At 34.6% G+C, this 14425-nt stretch overlaps 1 protein-coding gene across 4 annotated transcripts in view; it reads right to left on the minus strand.

Annotated features, from left to right (window-relative positions):
- The window catches only part of AK8 (adenylate kinase 8), a 158910-nt gene that overhangs the window by 48842 nt on the left and 95643 nt on the right, over positions 1-14425 (minus strand). For all 4 annotated transcript variants that reach the window (XR_007950969.1, XM_051980248.1, XM_051980249.1 and 1 more), the window contains exon 11: positions 6153-6294. Coding sequence is in view for 3 of the 4 variants with exons in the window: in XM_051980248.1 (XP_051836208.1) it covers positions 6153-6294 (142 nt within the window). In the remaining variant the exon portion in view is untranslated. The remainder of the gene's footprint in view (positions 1-6152; positions 6295-14425) is intronic.

The following is a 14425-nucleotide window of genomic DNA, read 5'->3' on the forward strand; positions in this document are numbered from 1 at the left end:
AAATATTTATTTTAAAGCATATACTTGGGTGTGGTAGAGAAAGGAGAAAGAAGGAGAAAAGAAAAGAAAGAGAAAACAACTCTGTGAGGAATGGAAGGGAAATGTAGAAGCATGATTAAATGTACAAATTAATCAAGGATTTAAATGAATATTTTAAAATAAATCCATCTTCCTTCTGATCTGAGGGCAAATAAATTAAATTGTTGTTCCTTACTAATTCTCCAAGCACTAATCCTTGTTACATGGGCAAGTGGGCTCTTTGCAAGCCTAAATTAAATCAAAATCATACTTGTGAAGTGCTTTCTTGACCCATTAAAAATAAACACTTGGTAATACACATATCTTCTCTAGTCCACATTGATTCATCTGTTTCTCCTCCGGGTATGATAGTCTTGAGTTCATCAAAAAGCACCTTTCATTCCCAAACATTTCATGTGCTTAAAATAAAGTACAGTCCAGCCATGATGAGATTACTTGTCCAACATAGGAGTAGAAAAAAAAAAGATATTATGACCTCATTGAAATAATAGCTCCATAATTTTACAACTCATGTCAAAAGTTACTAAGAGGAACAATTTTAATAAGAAAAGCTCAGAAAACAACAGTGCTCGGGAGTTATTAAGGAAAACAGAGAGGACTGAGAACTAACATAGGGAAGAGTCAGCAAAGTTTAAATTATAATTAGTGGTAAATAGAATATTTGACATGAATTACTGTAATCCATGGCAAAGTGCTCCAGAATGAGAAAAGGGACAATGTTATTGGGAAGAAAGAGTAAGAATAATGAAAACACAGCACTATGGAAGAAACAAAAATGTATGACATATTGGCCCAGCTCTCAAGAACCTTACAATTTAGTTAAGACAACGAGATTGTTCAGAAAGTTAAATAACAATACTAGAAATGTCACAAGGCAGGGTGAGTTGAATCCTACTCCAGTAATTGCCAGTATTGCTGCTTTGAGGATCAAATGAGTTGATGCATGTGAAAATGCTTAGGAAAATATTTAAAAACACACACAAGCATATTGTAATATTAATAATAATGATAACTTGGCATTCTATTCTGGGCTCTCCAATCCTGAGCACTGAATCTTGGAAAAGTCAGTCAACCTTAGGCAGAATTTTCCCATTTTAGAAATGAAAATATTGCTTGAATATACTATGCTTGAGAATTACTTTAAGAACTATGAGGTAGACAGACTACAGAATTCTAATGAGACAGCAGCTGCAATTTAGTTCTGGCTACTACAATACCAGGATAAGGTAGCTAACTGGAAGTTTTCCAATAAGAGAAAGGAATATTGTACTTATATTGGAAGATAAAAGAAAAATAGCTACAAGCGATTCCAAACTACATTTATTCCATATTCCTTCAGTCTCCATCATGATCTTCTCTGTGATAATGCTGCCTGTTCAGTCGTATAATCCTAGAGGACAAGGATCTTACTTATTTAATTCATTTAGTTTCACAACCAAAGGAGTGCTTAATAAATATTTTTGAATGGAAAAAGGAATTCAGTGGATGGAGGCTGATATCAGGAAAAAATTTAAAGTGATGTTATAGAAAGTAAGTTCCTTAACACAAGGCAGATATGTAAGCTCAGGCAAATCATAGTTTCACTTTTTCCAAAAGAAAGGGAATGACTACAGGGGCCATTCCAGCTCCCACCTTCAAAGTTCTAGGCATTTCCAACTTCAACAATGTTGTTCAAAGGTCACTTTCCAGGTCTTGCATTCTGTATTCTAGGGTCCCTTCCAATTCTAATAATCCATAATTCTATGATTCTACATGCCCAGAGTAACCTTTGTAGTGGTCCAGTAATAAAGATGTGATTAATTCGTGGCTTAACAAATTAAGGCAAAGGATAGGCTTATTCATTTTTGTAGACCATCAATTTTAAGAATTTACCTGCACAACTGAACTAAGATAACTAAATGCAAATTAAATGCACGTTGATTAACAATGCATAACAAATACATTTATTAATTTGTTCACCGACTGAACAAATTTAGAAGAGATATGGTCAAAGCTAAGGGATTAAGGACAAGACATGAATGAGAATCAAATTTAAGGATATGAAAGAAAAAAATAACTAAAGCTATCCATTATCATTATCATTATTATTGTTGGGTTTTTTCTAGTCTTATTCCATGGAGTTCATATAAAAATGGTTCTGGTTGGGAATTGATATCCTGCTATTATTCTTTTATATTTGATATTCTGTAGTTACTGCACAGATGGACAAAATGATAGCTTTTGTATAAAATTATTATTGATTAAATTAGTAAGATGTAAAATCATCCTCTATAGGTTCACTGAAAGCTTTCTCGATACAATTCCAGCAAAGACAGACAAGAGCAATGATATCCACCTCATCCTATTCCTACATGATTTTGATCCACTCTGAGGTCTCTGATGATATCCTTTATATAGCACTTTAAGTTTTGCAAAGTGTTTTACAAGTATTACTTTATATTTTGAAGGTTTTAAAGATGATATTCTCAAGGTTTTTTTAGATCCTTGTTATATTTAGGTGATTATGAGCAACAGTTCATTCTGTGTTGTTTTAGCATACTTTATTGGTTGAATTCTCCTGATATCATTATGATTATGATTATTATTTTCATTACTCTACTAAGGTCTTACTTTAATACTTATTTCACCAGAGGGTGGAAGTGACTGGTATTTCCCAGATTATGCCAGTAGAGTACAGCCTATGGCAGGTTTTACATCTTAGCAAGATAGGAAGGCTTTGAAGATGTGACTATCTAGGTACTGTATTATTCAAAGAATAGTCTAACCAATCTGGCCAGTTTGTGATGATTTTTTTGGCTATAGAAACAAAATTGCCTACTCATTCATATGAAGTGGGAGGGGAGGGTTGCAACCTATGCTAATGGAAGACTCATAGAAATCACTTACTTTCTCTGAGCTATGATTTGCATGTAAAATGAAGGGGCTGGACTAGATCATCTTTAAGGTCTTTTCTGGTTCTATAATTCTGTGAATCTAAGTACCAACCATACTTCATACTCAGATAGTGTTTTATAATTTTCCACAGAATTTTCACATATCTTATTGAATCCTAACAATAATCCTGTAAAATAAGTAAAGGCTATGGCATCCATTTTATAAATGAATAAACTAAGGTTCGAAAAGTTTTAATGATTTTTTCAAGGTCACGCAGGTAGTAAGTGGAAGAATGTTTCTCATTCAGGTCTTAGAAGTCTTAAGTCCAGTACTCTGTACTAAGGGAAGAAGAGCTAAGATACCCTTCTCAATATCCTTCCAGAAAAGGAGCAGAACTCAACATGCAGAAAGCACTGAAAACCCAACAATCTGAAATGAATGAAAATGTTGTGACAGTTCTCCAGTGGGCTTTGCAAATTGGGTCCGAAGGCTGGCTCCATCACTACAACCTGTCTGTCTTTGAGGTAGTCATTGCCTCTGGACTTTAGCTTCCTTATCTATAAGATCATAACATTTAAATTTGGTCATTTATAAGATCTTTGCTAATTCAGAATGTTATGATGCAAACTACAGAAAAGTCTAGTAATGGAAGACACTCACTCACCAAACTTCAGAAATTCTTGTTACAAAGAATTGTAGTGGATACTCATCAATTGGGGAATCTACAACATGGTAGATGAATGTAATGGAATATTACTGTTCTATAAGAAATGATGAGCAGGCTGATTTCAGAAAAGCCTAGAAAGCCCTATATTAACTGATGCTGAGTGAAATGAACAGAGCCAGAAAAACACTGTACACAGTAACAGCAAGATTATGTAATAATCAAATGTAATGGACTTGGCTCTTCTCAACAATGCAGTGATTCAAAGCAATTCCATTAGATTTAGGAATGAAAAACGCCATCTACATCAACTGAGGGAGAATGAATATGAATCGAAGCATAATATTTTCAACTTTTTTGTTTGCTTTTCCTTTCTCATGGCTTTTTCTTTTTTGGTCTAATTTTTCTTGTACAAGATGACAAATGTGGGTATATTTTTAAAAGGATTGCACATATTTAACTTATATAGGATTATTTGTTGTCTTAGAGAGGAGGAAAGTAAGAGAGAGAGGGAGAAAAATTTGGAACACAAAGTCTTACAAAAATGAATGTTGAAAAAAATTATGCATATTTTGGGAAAAATACTATTGAGAAAAATTTTTTTTGCTACAGGAAAACATTAAAGATCAATACAAGGGACTTAATGTCAAATTGTTTACTTCAAATATGTGAAAATATTAGCATTATTCTTATAAAGATTGTCATCATCATTTGAAAAAAAGGCTTAGACTGAGCTGAATATGATAGGGTGATGCTAAAAAACAAAACTGTTGGGAAAGATAGAAAAAAATAATTTATCTCATACAAATAATCATAAAAGGAAAGACTGATACAGAACAAACTTGTAAGGGGGGAGGGGCAAGTAGAGGTAGAACCTTACCCTCATCAGGAATTGGTTAGAGAGAGAGATATATATTTCCCAATCTCTCTGTGTGTATAGTAGTAGTAGTAGTAGTAGTAGTAGTAGTAGTAGTATATAAACACACATATGTATGTACACATACATATACGTCTAAATAATTTATATACATAAATTTGTATAGGTACACACATGCAAATATACACACATTATGTATTATGTATATATATATACCTAGAAAAGTATAAAAGCCTTTAAATTCAGAAAGAAATAGGAGAGCAAGGAATGAGGGCAAGCATGAGGGAAAAGGATAAAGGACGGTTAAGGAATACAAGGGCAAGTTAGCTGATAGAAGTAAAACGGGAGTGAAGCGAGAGGTTGGGTAAATAGTGTGAGGAGGATATGAGAAAAAATAGGAAGGAAGAAAGTACAAAACAAGTAATTGGAGTTTAGAATGTGAACGGGACAAATTTACCCACAAAACAGAAATGGATAACAAATTAAAAATTTGAATTCAATAATATGTTGCTTTCAAGAAACATAAAAATGAGACATATACACAAAGATAAAGGGTAGGAGTAGAATATAATATGTAAAAAAAAAAAAGCAGGGAGAGTAACCATGATCTCAGACAAAATAAAAATAAAAATAGATTTAATCAAAAGTGAAAAAATAGAGAAACTACACTATGTGTAAACAATATCATTTGAAATTGTTTTAGGCCATTTGAAATACCCAGGTGATATAAAATACCTGAGCATATATCTCCTAAAATAGTCTCAGGTACTGTATGACTATTAATATAAAATAGTATTTTTTATAAATAAACTCAAAGCTAAGTAATTGAAGTAATATTTATTGTTCATGGGTAGGTAAAGCAAATATATTTAAAATGACAATTTTGCCTAACTAATCTATTTATTCAGTGTCATCCCAATTAAATTAAAAAAAATTTGTTTTGCTGAATTAGATAAAAAAAATAACAAAGTTCATTTAAAAGAGCAAAATGTCAGGAACTTCAAAGAAACCAAGAAAAAAGATGTAAAGAAAACAAATTCAGCAGTATCAGACCTTAAACTATATTTGAGGGAGAACATTGTTGGAGCATAAACAGAATAATTCTGATTATTTTAAATTAAAATTTTCTTATATAAATAAAACCTATAATAGAAAGGAATAGAAGGAATGCAAAAAATTAGGGAAAAATTTTCATAGACAATCTCTCAGATAGGATGTGACTGGATTGGAATATTGCTGTGATATAGGAAATGATAAGCTGTGATTTAAAAAAAAACATGGAGAAACTTGGACTATGAAGGAAGATGCTATCCACCTTCAAAAGAATAAAGGTGAAAATAAGCATAGTATGGTCTTAGGTATTTGTGTACATTTGTAGCTATGTTTATATATGTATATGTGTGTATATACACATATATTCATGCTTAATTATAGCCTTCTGTAATGGGGGAGGGAAGAGAAAAATAAAGTAAAAAATGTACAATGTACAAAAGAAAACCAAAAAGGAGGCAAAGTTGGGAAGCTTTGAAAACATTATTTAGTATTTATTATGTAGGTTTTCCTGAAGTGGAAATTTTTTGTTTTCTATTAAATCCTTGCTTATGGCCTGCAGTGTACATAGTAATTTTTTTCTCATTTTTCATTTAAGTTTAAAATAAAATTTTACAAAAAACCTTCTTGTTACAACTAATAAAATACCTGTTGGGCACGAATCCTTCACTACTCAGGAGAGTTGCTTGGTCTAAGTCTTGAGGGAAACCATGAAGCACCCATCCATAGCAAATACAATCCTGTTTTTTCAAACGGCTTGACAGAACTTTCATGATGATTTGATCAGGAACTAGAAGGGAGAAAAAAATGAAACCTTGTTTTGGACAAAAGCAAAAAATAGAATTTATTTATGGTATGTGAATGTTATAGAATAGTATTGTTCTGTAAGAAAAAACCAACAGGATGATTTCAGAAAGGCCTGGAGAGACTTATGTGAACTGATGCTGAGTGAAATGAGCAGAACCATGAGATCATTATACACAGCAACAACAAGATTATACAATGATCAATTCTGATGGATGTGGCTCTTTTCAACAATGAGATGATTAAAACCAATTCCAACTGTTCAGTGATGAAGAGAGCCATCTACACCCAGAGAGAGGACCATGGCAACTGAGTGTGGACTATAACATAGCATTCTCACTCTTTTTGTTGTTGTTTGCTTGCATTTTGTTCTTTCCCAGTTTTTTTCCTTCTTGGTTCGATTTTTCTTGTGCAGCAAGATAACTGTATAAATATGTATACATATATTGGATTTAAGATATTTTAACATAAAAATAGAATTTATGAAATCTCTCTTGGTAGAAAGCAAGATTTATATGAACTGTCACAAAGTGAAGTAATCAGAAGAAAGCACTAGATACAGTGATTACAACAATTTAAATGGAAAAAAACAACCACAAAAAATCAAAATTAAATGCTATGAAATTATAATGACCATGTCTAATGAACTTTATGTTCTCCCAAAGTGAATAGCACAGGATTTCTATATAGTAGTCTCCTATGAAATGATAGTTGGATTTTATAGGAATATACCTTGTCTACTGAATTAAACTGTCAACTCTCTGAAGATGGTCTGTATTTTATACAACTATTTTTCCCTCAGAGTCCTTCATATTTAGATTTGTATTTAGATCTGATTGATTCATAGAATTTTCAACTATCTATTTTGCTTTGTAATGGTTTTCAAGTTCCTTTCAGTATGTTTGGTTTGTTTATATACCTTCTTCAAGGTAGGAATATACATATATATGTATATAAAATCTTCCATTTTTAAAAGATTTTCAATTACTTCCAGTCTGTAGATCTGTAGACCCCAAGGAGATTAAAGAAAAAGGAAGAGGACCTATATATATAAAAATATTTATACCAGTTCTTCTGGTAACAAAGAATTAGAAACTGAAAGGATGCCCATCAATTGCAGAATGGCTGAATAAGTTGTGGTATACAAATATGATGAAATACTTAACTATTGTATAGTCAGAAATGATGAAGGAAATGGTTTCAGAAAGACCTGGGAAGATTAATATGAACTGATGGAAAGTGAAATGAGCAAAATCAGGAGAAAAATCTACACAGGAACAGCAATAGTGAAATGATAATCAACTGTGAAAGATTCTGATAGATAAAATGATCTACCAAAGGACTCATAAAGTAAAAATGACATTATTTCCAGATAGAGAACTGATAAAAACGAAGCATATTTTTCCCCTTGGTTTTTCTTGCTTTGGTGGGGGGAAACGGAGGTACATGCATAATATGGAAATGTTTTATATGACTTCATGTGTATAATAGGTATCTTATTTCTTGTCTTCTTAGTGAGTGGAAGGGGGATAGAAAAAAGAAGAACAATTGCAACTGAAAATAAAAAATAAAAATAATAATTTCCAGTATGGCATTCATGAGGTCAGAGTAGCAATTCCTAGTTTGAAATAAACAAGGGACAAATTCACAATGGCCAGTCTTTTTGCCCAAAGCGACATTTATTTAGGAGAAGAGGTTCTAGACAAAATGAAGAGGTAATAGGCATCAGGAGTGGTAAATATGAGATAGATTTGGGAGAGCAAATAGGGTTACAAAAAAAGGAGTTTGGAAGAATCCATTAAAGGAACATGCGGCCATGGGCAGATTTATAAGGGAAATATAATTTCAAGGGAGGAGGGGAAGTACCTGGGAAGAATATGGTAGCTCAAAGGGAGAGATCAAGGAAGAGCCAGATGGAATGCACCTGGCAGACCAGGTCCCAGACCAGTCTAAAGATATGCTAATCAATACTTCAAAGATTGTCTAAAGATGCTCTGAGTTCAGAGGAATAGACAATGGAGGCTGATAGAATTCCAGTCTTAATATCACTATACAAATAGGATAGTCTGGGCCGTGGTTATGTCTTATAACAGCCAGATGGGCTTCTTCCTGACAAGGAAGAACAATTAACTCAAAGCCCACATCAGCACCATGATGCATAGTGTGTAATCATGTAAATTTTTATCATACTTTTAATTACAGACAAATAAGGGAAATTATAATAGCTTGCTCCCTAATGCTATTGGGTACAATGTCACATGCTTAAAGACCTGAAGTATTATTTCATTATGTTGATGATTTATTTTCACTTAAGTGAAATCAGTCTCATAGTATGTCTCACAGGCAGGATTTGAACCAGATCTTCCCAATTCAGAGGTTAGCTCTCTAATCACTAAAACATACTGATATCATTGAGTGTCAGGCACCAGACGCTGAGATTGAGGAGAGCAATTGGCAATAAATATTGGGGTTCGGTTATGTGAAGAATTCACTATGGCCAATCTCTTTAGGAAAAGGTAGATTATTTATGATAAATGGGTATAGACAAAATGAAGAGGTACAATATTCACCAAGAGTAATAAATATGAAATAAGAGTTGGGAGAACATATAGACATCATGAAACCTAGGAGAGGGGTAAGAAGAAAGACACCCCGAGGCAGAATGACAGTGAGCTAGCCCAAAAGGGGTTCACTGAAGATGGCATGGGCCATGGACAGATTTATGGGGGAAATTTAACCTCAGGAGTTTGACATAACTTGGATTTCTGACTGCACACAGCAAAGCGGGGCTACCACAACCTTCACAGAGGATGGAACTATAGGGTTGAACTGATCCCCATCAGTGCCCTTCCCTGCTTGAATCAAGGAATAATTTTAGCAGTACTTCAGGCTTTCTCTGCCAGCCCCACCTAGTTACTCAGGACCTTATCAATACTGTCTCTCATTTTACAGATGAAGAAACTTAATTTGAGGGTTTAAGTAACAGCAATAGCAACAACAACAATAATAACTAAGATTCATATAATTCTTAGAAGTTTGTAAAGCACTTTACATATGCCATTTCATTTGATGCTCAGAACAAGTTGATGTTATTACTATCTCCATTTTACTTATTAGGAAACTGACTTGCCAAGGGTCATACAGTTAAATAGAAGAGATGGCACATGAAGCCAAATCCTCTAACTTTCGGCTTTTTTTTACCTTTTTTCTCTCAGCCACACTATATTTTCACACTACTAAGATGTTTCTAAAAATTCTAAGCATTTATGGAAGTAGGATGAGCTTAGTATCTAGAGAAGGCAATTGTTTTCATAATCAGAAATGCAAGCATTCTATTCAGAAACATATCATATGCCTAAAACCAGAATCTCTGCATACTGATACATACAAATGGCCAGATGCACCCAGGTGAGACCATGAGAAGCAAGAAGGGTGAAGGAGGGTTGGGAAAATGAATCACAGAACACTAGAAACATTGAGTCTGTTTCTCCTCCCACTGGAGCTCTGTGAAGTCATACTATAAAAGTCCTCCGGATGCATTCAATGGTGTTCAGAGAAGCACAAAGGAGTTCTGCAGCAAGCCCACAAATGAGAATGAGTCCACAAGCTTTCTGTTTGTTTGGGTTTTTTCAGCTGGGGGAGAGGGGGAAGGATATCCTGCACTGGCTTAAAATTATTTAACAAGTTGGCTCCAGTTTCGGGCGTCGGGTTGCACTGGCTCACCACTGTAGTTTTTCTCTAAAGAGACACATCACACAGGATGACCAACCTCAGTTTCCAATAGTCCCTTAAATGTTATGTGTCTATCTATGATCTCCTATAATTTGCTTTTCTTCCGGCCTTCACCTCACGTTCTTTTCTGATTCATACTTAGAATCAACTATTTCTCAAGATTCAATGTTCAAGGATAACTGAAGACTACAGGAAATGTATATAGAAAATGAAATATTACACTGAAAGCTCTTATTTACATTGACACAACTGACATTTTCCTGAAATTTATACCTTCTCCTCTAGTCTCATTAAATATCCTATGTGGTGATGTTCTGAGTTCCAGCAATTTGCACTGCATTCCCTGCAATTTGCACTCATTTTTCAGAGATGATTGGTAAATATTACCATTGTTTGCTGTGAAATTAGTTCTCAAGAGAAGATAGGTTCCTATATAGTTATTATAACTGACTGTTTCACACCTTCTTTAGAGATGCATAGCTTCCCTAATGCAATCCTACAGATAAAAGAGACTCCAAAGTAAGTGCTTATCAAGGATTTACAACAATGTAAACAGAAAGAACAAAAAAAAACAAAACTGAATGTTTTGTAATTATCATGACCAGACTTTGACCAGATAAGGGCTAGGAAGAGGTACCTCCCTCCCGTTCTTGGAGACACCGAGAACCATGGGTGTAGAATATTGCTTCTATTTTCAGATATAGTTGATGTTCATTGAATTGTGGTTTCTTATAAATTTCTGTTATAAAGGAAGGTTTGATGGATAGGGGAGAAAAGGGAAGGATATATTTGGAAATGCATTTGATATAAAAACAAAAGGCATCAGCAAAAATAATAATAATACTTTGTGCTGGGCCTGAATGCTGGTTATCGTTTCAATAGGTAGAGCTGGGGCATGGGGGGAGACATTATATGCATTAGGAACACTACAGAAAGGCACAGAAATGGGAAGGTTTGGGAAATATTTGCAGGAACAGTGAATAGTTTATTTGCCAGAAACCCAATTAGCCTGAGATAAAGGTAGAAAGGTAGGTTGCAGCCAAGTTATAGAGGTCCTTGAATGTCAGGCTAAGGAGTATATACTTTTTTTTTTTCAGGAGAGAAGTAGCAGAAAGAGCCCTGCATTTGAATAGATGACCTGGAGTTAAGTTTCATATCTTCGGTGTACTACCATGTATGGCTCCTCCCTTATTGGATCTTATTTTCTTCACTGTAAAATGAGGGTGTGTAGCTCTAAGTCAATAATCAATGGGGAGCCACCAAAGGTTCATAAATCTATATGTAACAGATTAGAGATATGCGCTAAGAAGATTAAACTGTCTACTGTATGTACAATGACTCCGAGAAAAAGCTAAATTGGAGGCAGGGAGGCCTGTTAGGAGACCAAACTATGAAAGTGACAGTAGGAAGGGCAGCTAGATGGTGCAGTAGATAGAGCACCAATCCTAAAGTCAGGAGGACTGAGGTCTTATCTGGCCTCAGACACAACACTTTCTAGCTGTGTGACCCTGGGCAAGTCACTTAACCCCAAGTGCCTCAGAGAGAGAAATGGTAATAGGGGTAGGAAAAAAAAAGATGACAGAAAATTTGACATGATCTTCACTGATTGTACTAAGAGGTTTCTTTAAGAAATACTATTCTTCATCCAAATTATTGATTTAAATATGTTATTGTTGAGTGATTTTTCACTCCTGTCTGCCTCTTCGCAACCCATTTAGGGTTTTCTTGGCAAAGATGCTGGAGGGTTTGCCATTTTCTTCCCCAGCTTGTTTTACAGATGAGGAAAATGAGGTAGCAGGGGTAAATGACTTACTCACAGAGCCAGGAAATGTCTGAGGCTGGATTTGAATTCAAAAGAATGAATCTTCCTGATTCCAAGCCTAGTGTTTATCCACTAAGTCACTATCTGCTTGATGAAATATGGCCATCTTCATAATAAAGGTTCTTTAAACTCTAGAAAGAACTGGATCACACTAAATTCAATTAAGTTCTCTGTACCAGTCAATGTGATGTGATACAGCCATTGTCAGGACTGATATGAACCCTAACCAAGTCCACCCTGTTCCCACTGTCAACCTTGTCACACACAAAGGGAGGCCAAATTGTCAGCCTGACTAAGGCATACTCAATTAACCAAATCAGATAAGGAACCCCTCTTGCCTAAACAGGTGCACTAGACACATTCTTGCTCTACAAATAACCTTTGGAAGTAGCCTCATTATCCTGTATTAGTATACCCCATTTCCTCCAGTCCCGGTTGCTGAAGTAGACATAATGAAAATGTGAGTTTACCCTCAACTAGGACCTCCCTCATTCCTCCCTAACTCTCTAGACCCCACCCTTATTTCCCCTCCTCATCTTCTCTTTGACTTTAAATAGCCCCCTTCACTCACAGCCCTCTGTTTTATCATTTTGATTAGACCAGGAGCCTTTTCATGACAATAAAGGGCCCTTGTGATTATAACACCTGGCACTTCATCAAATGTACTAGGTGCTTTGGATACAAAGAGAAAATCAAAGTCCCAGCCATCTAGGAGTTTACATATAAATTCTGAAAAGGGTCTAAACCTAGTGTCAATCCACAAATGTTGAATTGTGACTACTTACAGTTTTTTAGGATTTGATATCACCTTTCATTCACTTTAAAAACTTAGAGCCCACCATGTTCGGTACACATTTGGCACTTACCAAATGCTTATTGAAAACTGAATTTAGTTTTAACACCAGCTCTGCAAGTAACTAAATAGATGAATCTTAGACCAGTCTTGGTCTCTGTTTCCTTCCTCATATTTAAAATGAGACATTGAATTCAAGTTTCTAAAGTCCTATCTCTGATATTTTGTGATTTTTATAAAGAAACAGGTTAAAGATGAATTCAACTATATGTGAAAATGCTCTTCCAAACACAATGATAATTGTCTTTCCTAAGGGGAAAACTATATTAATGCAATGCTTTCTTTAAAAAAGCGAAACAAAAAAAAAACTTTTCTTCATCTGTTGCCTTAAAACAGAATCATAGAACCACAAAATTCTAGAAACCATACATATTAACTGGCAGGGAGATCTGATAAATTATCAGGTTCAAGTCCATTTAGAGCTACAATTTTCTGTTTAAAGCTCAAACCTTCCATCTCATATCTATCAGACAAGTATGGATGATATAAAAGGAAAATGACTTAAGTGGGAAGGACTACAGGAAAATAAGCACATGTATGTGTTATGGGTGGAGCTGTGAATTAGTCAAGCAATTCTAGAAAACAATTTGGAGCTAAACTTTCAAAAGTTACCAAAATGTACTCATCTTTTGACCCAACTATACAATTCCTATACAATTCCTAACCCTGTACTTCAGAGATCAAAGAGGAAAGGACCTATACATACAATTTTATATATATATATATATATATATATATATATATATATATATATATATATATATATATATATATAAAACATTTATTTTCATAACAGTCAAAAGCTGGAAATCTAATGAAGCACCCATCTATTGGGAGATCACAACACAAATTATGACATGTGAATATAATACAATAATAATGTGCTATGAGAAACAACTAACTAGACAGTTTCAGAGGAAACTAAGATGATGTCTATGAACTGATGCAAAATGAAAAATCAGAATCAAGAGAAAAAATTTCATAAGGAAAACAACACAGAGGAAAACAACTTTGGAAACTCTAATCAAGGCAAAACTAAACCACTGCAAATTCAAAAGATTAAAGATGAAATAAGCCATCCACCTCCTGTCAGAAAAATGATGAACTTAAAAATGTGGAGTAAGACATACATCTTGGACATGACCAATATGGGATTTGTTCTGGTATAGTATAAATATTCAGAATGAGGGGTCTCATTTTTCATTTTTAAAAATTGTTCAGTAATACATGGGAGGGGTTTGGAAAAGATATACAAAATTGTTGGAATCTTTACAAATTGTTAAGTCATTAGAATTGATAGAGACAATAATTATCTAATTTCACATGGTTCAGTATGATTGATCTGATCCTACAAGGAGATGTTATGGGCCAGAACCTGAAACAAGGTACTAAGTAGAACTAATTGATACAATGCTTGTGTTCACACCAGCACTCACTGGAGTGCACAAGTATGGGAGATTCACAAAGTAAACTTTGTAACTTTGTGAATTCACACCTCCCTTGGGTGTGCCTCCAGAAGGAGGAGTCAACCTTTGGGAGATCATATATAAAGAGGCTCTTAGCTTCGGGTGAGTTAGTTACTTTGGGTTAGAGAGAGTTATTTTGGAACATTGACTGGGGTCAGAGAGGAGCACTCTGGGAGGAAGCCCACAAGCCCTCTCTCTGAGGCAAGTCAGATTCATTCCACCTTTGTGCTGGCTGGAGGCTGAA

The sequence above is a fragment of the Antechinus flavipes genome, chromosome 2 (genome assembly GCF_016432865.1).
Source record: "Antechinus flavipes isolate AdamAnt ecotype Samford, QLD, Australia chromosome 2, AdamAnt_v2, whole genome shotgun sequence".
Classification (NCBI taxonomy): domain Eukaryota; kingdom Metazoa; phylum Chordata; class Mammalia; order Dasyuromorphia; family Dasyuridae; genus Antechinus; species Antechinus flavipes.